Source organism: Schistocerca cancellata, chromosome 2, assembly GCF_023864275.1.
Source record: "Schistocerca cancellata isolate TAMUIC-IGC-003103 chromosome 2, iqSchCanc2.1, whole genome shotgun sequence".
NCBI lineage: Eukaryota > Metazoa > Arthropoda > Insecta > Orthoptera > Acrididae > Schistocerca > Schistocerca cancellata.
In genome coordinates, this window is record NC_064627.1 from 1,086,138,679 (window position 1) to 1,086,155,088 (window position 16,410).

General features: G+C 41.9%; 1 protein-coding gene across 1 annotated transcript in view; it reads right to left on the bottom strand.

Annotated features, from left to right (window-relative positions):
- Window positions 1-409: 409 nt before the first annotated feature.
- The window catches only part of LOC126161229 (uncharacterized), a 477,655-nt gene continuing 461,654 nt past the window's right edge, over window positions 410-16,410 (bottom strand). Inside the window, exon 7 of the mRNA XM_049916971.1 lies at window positions 410-3,809. Coding sequence (XP_049772928.1) covers window positions 3,635-3,809 — 175 coding nt within the window. The 3' untranslated portion in view covers window positions 410-3,634. The remainder of the gene's footprint in view (window positions 3,810-16,410) is intronic.

Below are 16,410 nucleotides of genomic sequence, written 5' to 3' on the forward strand. Positions count from 1 at the left end.
AACATACAATTTAGAAGAGCCATGAGGTCTTATTTGCTGCGTTACTGTTTTTACTCTATAACAAGAGTACCTAGAACATTAAAGATAAAAAGTCACATATCTTTGGAAACACAATCCTCATACAGTTTAAAGCTGTTGCGATGGGATGTGGATTATCTGTTTAGTCTTAAGCTGTCTACAGATGGACTAAAAATCCAAAAGCCAGTTCACAATGGACTATAAAATAAATAGTATTGTGAAACATCAACATTTTACATTTCAGTTTTTAATATTTATATGATATCTTCATCATATGTTGGTGTATACCTTGATGCAGTCCATACCCCTGAATGTTCTATCTCTTTTTTGGTTCCATAGAACATGGTGAATGAATGAATAAGCATAAACTTGATAGACTGCTATTTGTTTCAAGATTTATGACAGATCTGTCAATATTCAAATACAGAAAATGAAACATTAGAACAAACTATGTGATACAGTCAGTGATGGGAATACAGACAGTTTGTTTTGTCACACAATAATTCTTAAGTTACATAAATGTATTAACAGAAAAGTACAAAACTGGTACAAGTGGTACATATTTTAAATACATTTACATACCTATCACAATATATTTTTCAATTAAATTGTCATACTTTGGTTTATAGCTTCCCACATATCTTAAGTTTCCTACAAACATTTTCATGTCAACACTGTTTGGTTTATTGATTCATTACTAGGTAACCTTTAAGATATAAATGTCTGCATAGTACATCGAAAGGTCACATGAAAGATTTTAGGATGCTAATGCAAGAAACAGTTCAGTTTTGTTGTATTTGCATTTATAATGAACTATAAATGCATAATATTTTTCTTGGGACTGGGTTTTCATTAATACATGTAGACTTTATAGAAACAACACAATAATGTATCAAAGCAAGGCATTTCTTTGCCAGACTAAACTGCAAGTCTCACACAGAGAGCTTTCATTTAAAACAGAGATCAGGATTCTGGGCATAATATTTGTTATTTTGATGATGATTCTATATTCTCAGGTAACATTACAGCTTTATATTTCCTTAAACTCTGTTTCTAATAGACAATGACACACAATTCAGTAACATACCTTCAGTCAGTACAAATTTAAAATCATCTCAGCATAAAATAAAAAACCAAGCATATTTTTATGCTCATATTATCATGTCTAAAAACTGGTAAACCCAGCATATAAAAAACTAGCTGTACTTAAATTTCTCATTTGTTTTTCCCATTAAGTCTTTCAGTTATGAAGGTAAAAAGCAATCACTAATTATTATACTTTGAAGTTGTCCCCCAAAAACATTTCTGTGTTTTCAGCTGAAGCTGGGAAATCATACCACAAAGAAGGCATTTGAAATCCATCCTCTTTACTCTGTATCTATTGGCACTTTTATAGCATGGAAGTATTATCGGCAAACATTTACATACTAGCTAATAAATGTCTAAAAACATCAGTCCGCTTTCAGTTTTCAGCTCATTCCTAACATAGAGGTGCTTATCAGCTCTTTATTCTTCAAGTGAATACAACTTTAAAGTGTAAGATGTACTGCAAATGTTTCACTGTATAAGTGTAAATCTTATCATACTTTTCAGTTACAAACAACTTTCTTGTGGTGGCCAGTTCTGTATCAGCTGTATATAAACTGCAGTAGTTTCCAAAAGGTGTTTTTCTTGCAAACTATGTCTATAAAAATTTACTTAATCTTTCAGTCATACTTCAGCAAAGGGAAAAGTCTAAAATGGATGGAAGGAAACGTTACAGCAATGTTACATGACATACTGGATACACTTGCCTCCCTATTTGCCACAACAAAAATTATATTTGTTACACGATTTTGCCACACACCTGTAATACTGGGAAAATGAATAAAATTAACTGAAATCATGATGCACATTGTAACAGATATATGTTAATTAGTATATTTCTGGTAATGTCCAAGTTTGATTATGAACAGTCCTTACAGAATTAATGTATTCCTGGTTTTCAACTTATTAACGATTTCACTAAGTGAAATTACAGGTGATATTTTTATATTGCGTATAATGCTATCACAAACATGGTATTATGTAAGCAATTTGAGTACTTGCTTGTCGCCAATACTGATACTTCCTGATCTAAAACTGTCTTTCGGATTTTTCTATTAATTTACATGAAAACTTTGTGAAGGACAGAATAAAGAGGAGGAAAAGCTAGTATGTAGTTATGAAAGTTTCCTCAGCATTAAGTTTTAAGGCCGTCACTCCAGCACAAAGGTGCTGCATAAAATTATGTGCAAGGAACATTGCTCATACACAAAGACAATTTATTATTTGAAACATCAAATAAACGATGAATTATTTGGACACATACATTTCGCATGTTTAAAATGTATGCAAGTGGGTAAAACATAATCTGATACTGGCCTTCGTGTATCTTACATTAGTCCACACTAACATCTCATAACTGAAAACCATGGTGAAAGTTCTGCATGCAAATACAAATCCATGATGATCTAAAACTGCTTCAGTGTCACAATAGGTCTGGAATATGAGTAAGTAAGGACCAATCCAGAAGTGTCGAGCAAGACTGAATGACAAGATTTTCAGATATTTACTAAAATTCCTTGTATATTTTTATTAGTCACATTTTGAGTAATAAAAGCATTTTTAATATGAAAAATATAATCGATTAGCATTTACTCACAGTATGTATAATGGAGTACTACTGGTTTGAAGTCCCGATAGTCACTGAGTCGATACATGGATATCGAGAAAACTAGAGACAGTTAATAATGTGAGTAAAGGGTAACAAAAAGGGGAAAAAAAGAAAGTAATATACAGAAGTCTTTGTCAGGTGTATGTCAATCAAAAGAAAACGAGTATAGTGTGCACAATCAAGTTGCCGCAGTTAAAGAGACCACGAATGCTCCTGCAAAACAGAGACTGCTGGAGGTGATGTCTCAGTGACTGCCTGCACGTGTGGAGCAGTGACAGACGACACGTGAACAAATGATTGACACTATTCATGCTCCCGACTCCGGTATCACCGACTCATTTTTCTGTTCCAATATCGTGGCTCAAAAGCGGTAGTTAGATTTTGTTGACACCCACAAGGAGTGTGGCAGAGACGACCAGCCTGTAACACAAGACAGGCTTTGTATGTTATCCTTTACTGCACATGTATTACACTTTAATAGTGCTCCCACCTCATCCTGAAAAACAACACCGAGTTCATCGTACCACCAACTTCAGGACATGCATTTACACACAAACATCTGAAATGCACAAAGCTACAGATTTCCAGGCCACCTTCGGTACAGAGAATAACGCTGTGCCACCGGCTTTCTGTGTGGTGGTTGCAACCTTCATTTTGACATGTGCACAGTGTATCCAAGTACTGAATGGTGACCGCCCTCATTTTGGGTACGAGGTAAACTGCTTTCCGACAAAACCGATTATTCGAGAGCCAGTTAACAGTGTTCCCTATTTTTTCGTGAGCAGATGTTTGTTTCCTAATACCTGCGTGAGTTCAGAAATCACTGGTGTATCCCTCTCTCGGCGTAATATTGACCGAATCCACCTCGCAAGGCGCCTTCGGCGGTGGGGCTCCTGCAGGTGGCTGAGTGGAGTATCGGCCTCACGGGGCCAGGCGGCGGCTGCGCCGGTCCCTGGAGCTGGCCGTGGCCGTCTCCAGGTGTCCCGTCGCTTCTTCCACTTCCTTCAGCACGCGCTGCGACTCCTGCTGCAGACGCGTGAGACGCGCCTCCTCCAGCGACAGCCGCTGCTCCAGCGCCGCGTACAGCGTGTTCGTCCTACAACAATCAACAGATTCACTTATCACGTTTCTGTGCAACACAACATGTGGAAGATGTAGTAGTATTTTTTATAAAGACGGACTGTGAGGAGGGAGGGACACACACACACACACACACACACACACAGAGAGAGAGAGAGAGAGAGAGAGAGAGAGAGAGAGAGAGAGACTTAAAAATGTTATCTACGCCAATTAATTTGTGCGAAACTATTTTATTGTACCCTCTAGCATGAAAAACGTTTCCTGGAACTATGTTCCGGGAGAGATAGTGAAGGTAGGTGAGTGTGTTATTTTTAAGTAACGCCTCTGATATACAAGGTGTACAACTCTGCTTCCGCCGTTTGCCGATAGGTGGCAACAACGGTATGTAGCGTTTAGAGAGCCTGTATACAGAGCAAAGACCTTGTAAAAAATAACTAGACTCACTGATGGCGCTGCAGTCGCGGGATAATTTGAACCTTTCGGCTGGACGCCATTATAGTGGTTGTAGTCTGATGTGTTGTGTAGTATTGTTGTTTATGAAGACCCTGATTCAACGTTGTATATTTGTTGGGGCGTACATACAGTATTTGTTACTCGTAATTCTACTGTCTGTACATTCCAATCAAAAGAAGTAATGGTGAAGAGTTGTGCAGCGATTAATTGTACAAATAAATTCGAGAAAGGAACGAATATTACATTTCACAGGTATGTGAATATTTTAAGTTGTTTTGTATGTCAGTGCGCTTGCTTAATAAATGTTTTTGTAACACGGTATTAGCATATTGTCTGTGCATCTATTTGCAGGTTTCCTTTCTCAAAACCACAGCTGTTACAAAAATGGTTACACGCTGTCAGGAAGCAAGATTTCCGACCGACGGAATACCATTTTACATGTTCTGATCATTTTGAAGAAAGTTGGCTTATCGGTAGTGTTTTCATGGTCTAGGTTAGGTTGAAACTTGATAATTTGGTCGTGAGTTGCCAAAGCACTATGCCATATATAACGCATTTCTCGTCATAAAATCTAAAGCAAGGTAGAGTCAGAAAATATCTATTAATATAGTGGGCAAATCTTCGAGTATTTTGATGCATTTTGCATAAATCTATCGTAAATAAACTACGAAAAATGCTAGGGGTCCAGTACATAACTTTTAGCTACAGCAGATTCCATGTAGTACGTAAGATAAATTCATAAACAGTGACTAGTTGCTGTTTGTTCATAAATATTAAGTATATTGTGGTAACGTATTTAAATGAGGCATTATGTTTGCGACCTAACTCAAGGGAAGGCATTTGATAACCAAAAGCGATGTATAAACATTCGAACTCCGCGCCTCAGTTTACCACTCTAATGGCCGCCGCCCAGCTATTCAATATGTCCGCTCTCCACAGGCGACCACTCGTGCGGTTGTGGGGGCTTGATACAGAGAGAGTGGCCATAGGTGAAGTTGCCCGTGATTGGTTGATTTGCTTTGGCAGAAAAATGCCGCCAAACGTCTCTCGCGCTTCCTATGTTCGCCGTGCTTTTGAGTTGAAGTTCAGAGGACTTTTGGAAACGATTAAAAGGTATTTGAATTATTGAGAGACTTGTTATGCGTTGTGCATGCATGTTCGATTTAGCTGTATATCGTTTTCAGTACGTAATTAGCGTTTGCGATCTTAAATACGAGTTGAAATAATGAAGCGTTTTGTGATGAAGTCGGTAGGTCTAAATGCTTGAAGTAAACACGGCAGTAATTGTACAGTATTGTTTTTGTCATCTGTAATTCGTTCTGCAGACGTTCGTAAACGATGCCAGGTTGTGCTGCATTTGGTTGTTCCAATAGGGGCGAAGGTGGATTTCGCATGTTAGCATTTCCACGCATTGAAGAAAGACGAAAGCAGTGGGCAGTCACAGTCAACAGGGCTGACATAGAGCAAACAGGAGCCTTGTGGAAACCAACCAAGTACTCTATGCGAAGTAAGTCGTTTTTGCTTTTTACCACATATAAAACAACTTGCAATATACATAGCTAAATTTGAAAACAGACCTGTAAATTGGCTGTGTGAAAATTATTATAACACATTATTCTTATAAACAAAGGCATTTAACGAATGATTTCGCTATATTGTCTTGTGCTTTGGATTCGGTGAGTGTGTACTCCACTACTGGCCATTCAAAAGTCCCCCCTCCCCCCCTCCACTGCAGTTTGGCAGAAAAATGGCCGCCGTCTCGTCCGGTTGGACACTCTCTCCCTATACAGGCTCTCTAGTAGCGTTCGACAGAAGCAGATCGCAGACGTCAGGCAGTTAGCTTGGACCTCAGTCAACATACCCTCATTCAAACGTTACTCGATTTGTCTGCAACATGAAGTTGTTCTTCATAGAAAATGTCAGTTGACGAGCCTAATTCTTGTCATTTGCGGGAGGTGTTACTGTTTTGTTTTAATATGAAGAAAACAGCGGCTGAGTCTCATCGAATGCTCTCAAGTACGTATGATAAGGACGCTATTAGTGAAAGAACGTGTCACGAGTGGTTTCAACGCTTCACGGGTCTCGTGTAGCAGGGGATACAACCACCACCACCTAAAGAGAAGGCCGCGGCGCGCTCTTGTGACGTCACGCAAAGCGGGCCAGGGTTGGCTTGGCGCTGCGCTTAAAGAATCGAGACGCACGGCCTGCAAATCTTTGTCAAACGGTTTTACAGAACCTATATCGTAAAAAATAATTAATTTCTGAAATACTTTTAGCTTTATATGGCAGCTTCATGATGAAGTGCCAATCATTTCGATAATGGTCATAACTATTGTGGTATTTCACAGATGAGTATCAAATTTGAGAACGTTGCCATCAAAAATAGGGGTCGCTATGAATTTGTGTTTGATGCATATTACACATTCTATTGCTGAGTATGAAATACAGATGAGGTTTTGAAGTTTTCGTAAAACTTTGGATCAATATCTGCTTCCAATCTCGAAAAAATTGAGCATCTGCAGCAACTTCCGATCGCAACGCGCGGGAATGAAATATTCATAACGCTTGTCATATCTCGTAAACAGCTGGAGATAACGAAACGAGATCTTGGCGAATGATACCACGCAAAGAGGAGAGTACTTTGCCGAATGGTTAAAATAAGTAACTTTATCAATCGCGATATAGCAGAAACTATAGTTTATAATTCTTTTTTTACCGGTAATGTAATTGCATAAGACTTATCAATAGCCAGTGAAAACGTACGAGTGCGGGATGTAAATAATATTGCGATATACATGATAAAACAAGGTACATTTGTGAAAAATGCACTGTGATAAAGTACATTCTTTCTGGACCAGACAACTATTATTTACACTCACTTGAAAAATTATGCACTAATACAGTTTATAATATTAAATTCCTCTGCCTTTAGTATCCTAAATAAATATTGTGTAGCTGTTTATAGAGCTCCCTCAGGAAAGCTGAGTACATTCCCCAAGCAAACAATCATTTTTAACTCACCTCACAAAAACAATTATGCGTTGTTATTGTAATGTAAATTTTCTTTCCTGTAAAAATATGGCAGATTTTGAGCATAAGTCAACAGTGAAAATCTACAAACCTTCAGCAGACATTTGCAGCAGTTGGAATGAGACAATGCATCAAGCTAAAAACGTCAATAATAAATTTAACCTATTTCTAGATTAATTTGTTCCATTGTTTGACACATCGAAAAATAAAACAGATATGCTTCATACAGAGAGATCGCTTTTTAAACATGAAAACGGCAGTTTCAACATTCGTTAGCACTCATGCTAACTAATGCGAGAGTGAAAAACAACACCCACTCACAAATAGAGAATAAAACGTATCGGTAATGCGTAACAAAATACGAACTGCAGAGAAATTTAAACACGAATAAAAAGTAACACGAGCCACAAATTTATATTTCGTTTTCAAAATCAAAATAAAACCACTTGATAACGAATACTAGGCCTATTTACTGCGAACTTTTGCTCACAATTTTAGTCAAATTTATCCAAAATGCAAGATATTCCACCAGAAAAAAATAATAATTGTACTAGGTATATAGTTTTTACATACCTTCGTGTGCTCAATGGGTTGGAAATTGCCCGATGAATCACTGAAAGACATTTCCAACGCAGATTCGCATCTTTCGGAAAGGAAAACAGCATTACTTTCGATCGAGTTCCGTAATTCCCACGACACCTTGGCACACAACACTTGTAAACCATGTTCACAGTAGCTTCACTACACGTAAACACTGTAATCGCTAGTTTTAAGCACGAATATAGCACTCGATCCAACAAACGTGTAGACAAACAAACGCTTCGAAACACAACATGGTGGCCTGCTTGGAGTGACGTCACGGCCTGCTGGGAATTTCGCGCCGCGGCCTTGTCTCTAGGTGGTGGTGATACAACCCGTCGGCTTTGACCAATGACGTCAGAATTGGCCAGAGAGCATGCATTACAAAGATGAAAGAGCTGAGAAGAATGTTCATAAACAAAGGAATGCAAGAGAGAAAAACTATACTTCACATATACAAGGGCCACTAGTATTTTCACGTTAACGATTTCGCGTGTTTGTATCCTACTATTTCTCCGCAAAACACAATGGAAAGGAATGAATGAACTATATTCGTAGCGAAGAATACATCACGTTACATGTATATCAGTTGTATCTCGAAATCTTTCGAACTGTATTGCTTAAGTGCAGTACGGGATACAAGTTTAGCGTACGTCGATTTCTTCGTTTTCACTAGCATTACTATCCTGTTGTTCACTTGGACGATGTATCCTCTGCTTCAGTAAACCCTAAATGGAACACGGGATACAAATTGTAGATGTGTTGTTTATTTCGTCTCCGCTATTACTAACACTCTATTCTTACGTACATATCAGTACTACTGATGACAGAGGGACCTACGTATTTGATATTTGTATACCACACTTCTGTTAACCTCTATATATGTACACTGGTGACGAAAAGGTGGAAATACACGTACGCTACATTTGCAACCTGTACCTCAACTGAACTACACGGAGACAATAAGACGACACATGCACAGTTTGTACTTGACTATGTACAGTTTTTTTGTCGTCTCGGACGCTAATAGTATCCCATTCTTTACTTGAGCTACATAGCTATACGCAACATTTGTATCTTGCTTCCGAACTGACATATATAATGTCAGCGTAAAGGCGAAGTGGAGGACGGGATACAAATTTTAGTTGTGTCGGGGGGTTTCGCCTTTAATATTGCTAGTACAGATCCGAAAAAATCGTACTCGTACTAGTGCTGGGCCAGTAGTATTTTCACGTTAACGATATCGCGTGTTTCTATCTTAGTATTTCTTCGCAAAATACAATGGAAAGAAATGAATGAAATATATTACTAACAAAGAATACATCACGTTGCATGTATGTCAGTTGTATCTCGAAACTCTTTCGAACTGTGTTGCTTAAGTGCAGTACGGGATACAAGTTCAGCGTATATCGATTTCTTAGTTTCAGCTAGCATTGCTGTCCTGTTGTTCACTTGAACTATGTATCCCCTGCTTCACTAAACCGTAAATGAAACGCCGAATACAAATTTAAAGCTCATTCGAAGTGTGTTGCTTAAGTAAAGTACGGAATACGAGTTTGTCGTAAGTCGATTTCTTCGTTTTCACTAGCATTACTGTCGTGTTCTTCACTTGAACGATGTATCCTCCGCTTCAGTAAACCCGAAGTGTAACACGGGATACAAATTATAGATGTGTTGTTTATTTCGTCTCCGCTATTACTAACACTCTTTTCTTACGTACATATCAGTACTATTGATGACAGAACGACCTAATTATGTAATATATGTATACCAGACTTCCGTTGACCTCTATATATGTACACTGGTAACGAAAAGGTGGAAATAGACGTAAGTTACATTTGTAATCTGAACCTCAATTGAACTACACGGAGGCAAGAATACGACACATGTACCATTTGTATCCCGTTCTTCACTATGGGGCACAGTTTTCTTCTTGCCTTGGACGCTAATAGTATCCCATTCGTTACTTCAGCTATATAGCTATACGCAACATTTGTATCTTGCTCGCCAATTGACATATGTAGTGTCAGTGTAAAGACGAAGTGAAGGGCGGGATACAAATTTTAGTAGTGTCAAGGGTTTAGCCTGTGATATGGCAAGTACACATTCGAAAATGTCGTACTGATAGTAGTGCTGGAAAACGAAAGAAGATCGACAGCTGAGAAATTTCTATTACATACTTCACAACACGAAAATACACATATTGGTGGATTAAAACAGTGAAATATGTCAAAATAGAGAAATACAGTGATAGAAGCAAGTGGAAAAGTGAACTTAACACTCGGAAATATCGAGGAATAACCGAAGCTCGCCTACACAGACAGTAACGAAAATTACATACCCACAAACAGACAAATCCATTCCTTTAAACGAAAATAAGGCACTAAAATTGTTCTACAATAACAAACTAATACTCCAAATTACCTCAGTATCATCGCAAATAATTATTACAATGTACAATGATAGCGCTTATCCGGAACACAGAACTGTTTTATTATCTCTGCCTCGAAGTAAAGACATTACTATCTATGACTAATGTATGACGTCATTGGTCAAAGCCGACGGGTTGTATCCCCTGCTTCACTAGACCCTAGGTTTCGGCGTAGATAACTACACCATAAACTGATGGCGGTTCATGGCCCATCGAACATAGGCCGGTGTGAGGTGAAGGTTACACAATTAAGTTAAGTAGTGGTTTAGACTTTGTATATATGTACTGTTTGTGTTTGCCTTTTTTCGTTTATTAATGTATAGCTATGGTGTTCTTTTAATCAATGACAAAGGTCTTCTTAGGCACTTATGGGTTTTATTGTTCTGAAGAAGGTGTAGTTATCTACGCCGAAACCTAGGTTAACACTAGGTGCTTTTTTCGCAATCGAGGCGGGTTTCCAGTTTTTTAATATACCAACAGTAAGTGATTTTCATAATGTCTGTCAGGGTGAACTTAGATTTCTCGTACCACGTTCCTCTCCTAATAGATCGCCACAACCGGTCTCTGCTGCACCTCCATACAAATAAATCTTGAGTACGGCGACTTGATACACAGGTGAGGCGCATATGTTCGCCGCACTCACGACATCGGACGTATTCAGCAATAAGACCACACATTTGCAAGTAACAAATTGTGATCAACATGTCTTCTCCCATAGCTTGTCTTAAATCATCAAGATTCATTGCAACAGACAAATCCATTCCTACAAACGAAAACAAGACACTAAAAATTGTTCTACAATAAGAAACTAATACTCCAAATTACCTCAATATCGCTACGAATAAAATTAAGTACCGTTTGAATAAGAAACAACCAATTAACTTAATTAAACCACACGGTGAATAATTTAACCAATACGAAGCGATCGCTTTTAGAATCACATTCAATTATTTTAATGTACAATGATAGCGCTTATCCGAAACACAGAATTGTTTTATTACCTATGCCTCGAAGTGAAGACACTACTATCTGTGACTAATGTATGACGTCATTGGCCAAAGCCGACGGGTTGTATTCCCTACTTCACTAGACCCCGCTTCACGAAGGGTTATTTTAACGCCGTAGACCGTCATAGTGGTGGATGAGAGAATGTTCTCGAATATGCAGAATAGAGGCATTGCTGAGTGAAGACTCGCGTCAAACACGAGAAGGATTGGCACGATTAACGGGAGTGACATAGCAAGCCATTTCAAAACGTCTCAAGGCTATGGATATGATTCAGAAAGAAGGAACTTGGGTCCCGTGTGAGCTGAAACCAAGAGACGTTGAACGGCGTTTGTGAACAGTTGCTTCAGAGACAAAAGTGGAAGGGATTTCTGCATCGCATTGTGACCGGGGACGAAAAATGGGTTCATTACGATAAACCTAAACGCAAAAAATCATGGGGATATCCCGGACATGCTTCCACGTCGACGGCCAAACCGAATATTCACGGCTCCAGGATCATGCTCTGCATTTGGTGGGACCAGCTGGGCGTCGTGTACTATGAGGTGTTAAAACCAAGTGAAACAATCACAGGTGATCGTTATTGAACACAATTAATGTGTTTGAAAAGAGCATTAAAAGACAAACGGCCGCTGTACAGCGAGAGGCACGACAGTGATTTTGCAGCACGACAACGCTCGACCCCACGTTGCAAAAGAGGTCAAAACGTACTTGGAAACGTTAAAATGTAAAGTCCTACCCCATCCGCCATGTTCTCCAGACACTGCTCTCTCTATCACCTGTTTAGATCAATGGCTGCCCAACAGTTCCGATCTCATGAAGAAGTCACAAACTGGATCGATTTGTGGATCGCTTCAAAAGATGAACAATTTTTTCGATGCGGGATTCGTACACTGTCCGAAAGATGGGAGAAAGTAGTGGCCAGCGATGGAAAATACTTTGAATGATACATGTGTAACCAATTTGTTTCATTAAAGCCTCAAATGTTGGGGATAAAACGGCGGAGGCAAAGGTGTACATCTCATATTAAGTCAAACTAGTGAAAAAAACTGTGTAACTGCATTTATTTTGTTTGTTGCATGCCACCCGTAACCGGTGTTGGTACCTGTGATGAGTTAAGAATCGGGACATTTCGAACGAAAGGTAGCACTTAATGTATTAAATGTGCAGGTCTGTCTAACATTCGTCAGCTTTTATCCTCACACCACTAATAAACTACAAATATCACAGAATGAGATTTTCACTCTGCAGCGGAGTGTGCGCTGATATGAAACTTCCTGGCAGATTAAAACTGTGTGCCCGACCGAGACTCGAACTCGGGACCTTTGCCTTTCGCGGGCAAGTGCTCTACCAACTGAGCTACCGAAGCACGACTCACGCCCGGTCTCACAGCCTTACTTCTGCCAGTATCTCGTCTCCTACCTTCCAAACTTTACAGAAGCTCTTCTGCGAACCTTGCAGAACTAGCACTCCTGAAAGAAAGGATATTGCGGAGACATGGCTTAGCCACAGCCTGGGGGATGTTTCCAGAATGAGATTTTCACTCTGCAGCGGAGTGTGCGCTGATATGAAACTTCCTGGCAGATTAAAACTGTGTGCCCGACCGAGACTCGAACTCGGGACCTTTGCCTTTCGCGGGCAAGTGCTCTACCAACTGAGCTACCGAAGCACGACTCACGCCCGGTCTCACAGCCTTACTTCTGCCAGTATCTCGTCTCCTACCTTCCAAACTTTACAGAAGCTCTTCTGCGAACCTTGCAGAACTAGCACTCCTGAAAGAAAGGATATTGCGGAGACATGGCTTAGCCACAGCCTGGGGGATGTTTCCAGAATGAGATTTTCACTCTGCAGCGGAGTGTGCGCTGATATGAAACTTCCTGGCAGATTAAAACTGTGTGCCCGACCGAGACTCGAACTCGGGACCTTTGCCTTTCGCGGGCAAGTGCTCTACCAACTGAGCTACCGAAGCACGACTCACGCCCGGTCTCACAGCCTTACTTCTGCCAGTATCTCGTCTCCTACCTTCCAAACTTTACAGAAGCTCTTCTGCGAACCTTGCAGAACTAGCACTCCTGAAAGAAAGGATATTGCGGAGACATGGCTTAGCCACAGCCTGGGGGATGTTTCCAGAATGAGATTTTCACTCTGCAGCGGAGTGTGCGCTGATATGAAACTTCCTGGCAGATTAAAACTGTGTGCCCGACCGAGACTCGAACTCGGGACCTTTGCCTTTCGCGGGCAAGTGCTCTACCAACTGAGCTACCGAAGCACGACTCACGCCCGGTCTCACAGCCTTACTTCTGCCAGTATCTCGTCTCCTACCTTCCAAACTTTACAGAAGCTCTTCTGCGAACCTTGCAGAACTAGCACTCCTGAAAGAAAGGATATTGCGGAGACATGGCTTAGCCACAGCCTGGGGGATGTTTCCAGAATGAGATTTTCACTCTGCAGCGGAGTGTGCGCTGATATGAAACTTCCTGGCAGATTAAAACTGTGTGCCCGACCGAGACTCGAACTCGGGACCTTTGCCTTTCGCGGGCAAGTGCTCTACCAACTGAGCTACCGAAGCACGACTCACGCCCGGTCTCACAGCCTTACTTCTGCCAGTATCTCGTCTCCTACCTTCCAAACTTTACAGAAGCTCTTCTGCGAACCTTGCAGAACTAGCACTCCTGAAAGAAAGGATATTGCGGAGACATGGCTTAGCCACAGCCTGGGGGATGTTTCCAGAATGAGATTTTCACTCTGCAGCGGAGTGTGCGCTGATATGAAACTTCCTGGCAGATTAAAACTGTGTGCCCGACCGAGACTCGAACTCGGGACCTTTGCCTTTCGCGGGCAAGTGCTCTACCAACTGAGCTACCGAAGCACGACTCACGCCCGGTCTCACAGCCTTACTTCTGCCAGTATCTCGTCTCCTACCTTCCAAACTTTACAGAAGCTCTTCTGCGAACCTTGCAGAACTAGCACTCCTGAAAGAAAGGATATTGCGGAGACATGGCTTAGCCACAGCCTGGGGGATGTTTCCAGAATGAGATTTTCACTCTGCAGCGGAGTGTGCGCTGATATGAAACTTCCTGGCAGATTAAAACTGTGTGCCCGACCGAGACTCGAACTCGGGACCTTTGCCTTTCGCGGGCAAGTGCTCTACCAACTGAGCTACCGAAGCACGACTCACGCCCGGTCTCACAGCCTTACTTCTGCCAGTATCTCGTCTCCTACCTTCCAAACTTTACAGAAGCTCTTCTGCGAACCTTGCAGAACTAGCACTCCTGAAAGAAAGGATATTGCGGAGACATGGCTTAGCCACAGCCTGGGGGATGTTTCCAGAATGAGATTTTCACTCTGCAGCGGAGTGTGCGCTGATATGAAACTTCCTGGCAGATTAAAACTGTGTGCCCGACCGAGACTCGAACTCGGGACCTTTGCCTTTCGCGGGCAAGTGCTCTACCAACTGAGCTACCGAAGCACGACTCACGCCCGGTCTCACAGCCTTACTTCTGCCAGTATCTCGTCTCCTACCTTCCAAACTTTACAGAAGCTCTTCTGCGAACCTTGCAGAACTAGCACTCCTGAAAGAAAGGATATTGCGGAGACATGGCTTAGCCACAGCCTGGGGGATGTTTCCAGAATGAGATTTTCACTCTGCAGCGGAGTGTGCGCTGATATGAAACTTCCTGGCAGATTAAAACTGTGTGCCCGACCGAGACTCGAACTCGGGACCTTTGCCTTTCGCGGGCAAGTGCTCTACCAACTGAGCTACCGAAGCACGACTCACGCCCGGTCTCACAGCCTTACTTCTGCCAGTATCTCGTCTCCTACCTTCCAAACTTTACAGAAGCTCTTCTGCGAACCTTGCAGAACTAGCACTCCTGAAAGAAAGGATATTGCGGAGACATGGCTTAGCCACAGCCTGGGGGATGTTTCCAGAATGAGATTTTCACTCTGCAGCGGAGTGTGCGCTGATATGAAACTTCCTGGCAGATTAAAACTGTGTGCCCGACCGAGACTCGAACTCGGGACCTTTGCCTTTCGCGGGCAAGTGCTCTACCAACTGAGCTACCGAAGCACGACTCACGCCCGGTCTCACAGCCTTACTTCTGCCAGTATCTCGTCTCCTACCTTCCAAACTTTACAGAAGCTCTTCTGCAAACCTTGCAGAACTAGCACTCCTGAAAGAAAGGATATTGCGGAGACATGGCTTAGCCACAGCCTGGGGGATGTTTCCAGAATGAGATTTTCACTCTGCAGCGGAGTGTGCGCTGATATGAAACTTCCTGGCAGATTAAAACTGTGTGCCCGACCGAGACTCGAACTCGGGACCTTTGCCTTTCGCGGGCAAGTGCTCTACCAACTGAGCTACCGAAGCACGACTCACGCCCGGTCTCACAGCCTTACTTCTGCCAGTATCTCGTCTCCTACCTTCCAAACTTTACAGAAGCTCTTCTGCGAACCTTGCAGAACTAGCACTCCTGAAAGAAAGGATATTGCGGAGACATGGCTTAGCCACAGCCTGGGGGATGTTTCCAGAATGAGATTTTCACTCTGCAGCGGAGTGTGCGCTGATATGAAACTTCCTGGCAGATTAAAACTGTGTGCCCGACCGAGACTCGAACTCGGGACCTTTGCCTTTCGCGGGCAAGTGCTCTACCAACTGAGCTACCGAAGCACGACTCACGCCCGGTCTCACAGCCTTACTTCTGCCAGTATCTCGTCTCCTACCTTCCAAACTTTACAGAAGCTCTTCTGCGAACCTTGCAGAACTAGCACTCCTGAAAGAAAGGATATTGCGGAGACATGGCTTAGCCACAGCCTGGGGGATGTTTCCAGAATGAGATTTTCACTCTGCAGCGGAGTGTGCGCTGATATGAAACTTCCTGGCAGATTAAAACTGTGTGCCCGACCGAGACTCGAACTCGGGACCTTTGCCTTTCGCGGGCAAGTGCTCTACCAACTGAGCTACCGAAGCACGACTCACGCCCGGTCTCACAGCCTTACTTCTGCCAGTATCTCGTCTCCTACCTTCCAAACTTTACAGAAGCTCTTCTGCGAACCTTGCAGAACTAGCACTCCTGAAAGAAAGGATATTGCGGAGACATGGCTTAGCCACAGCCTGGGG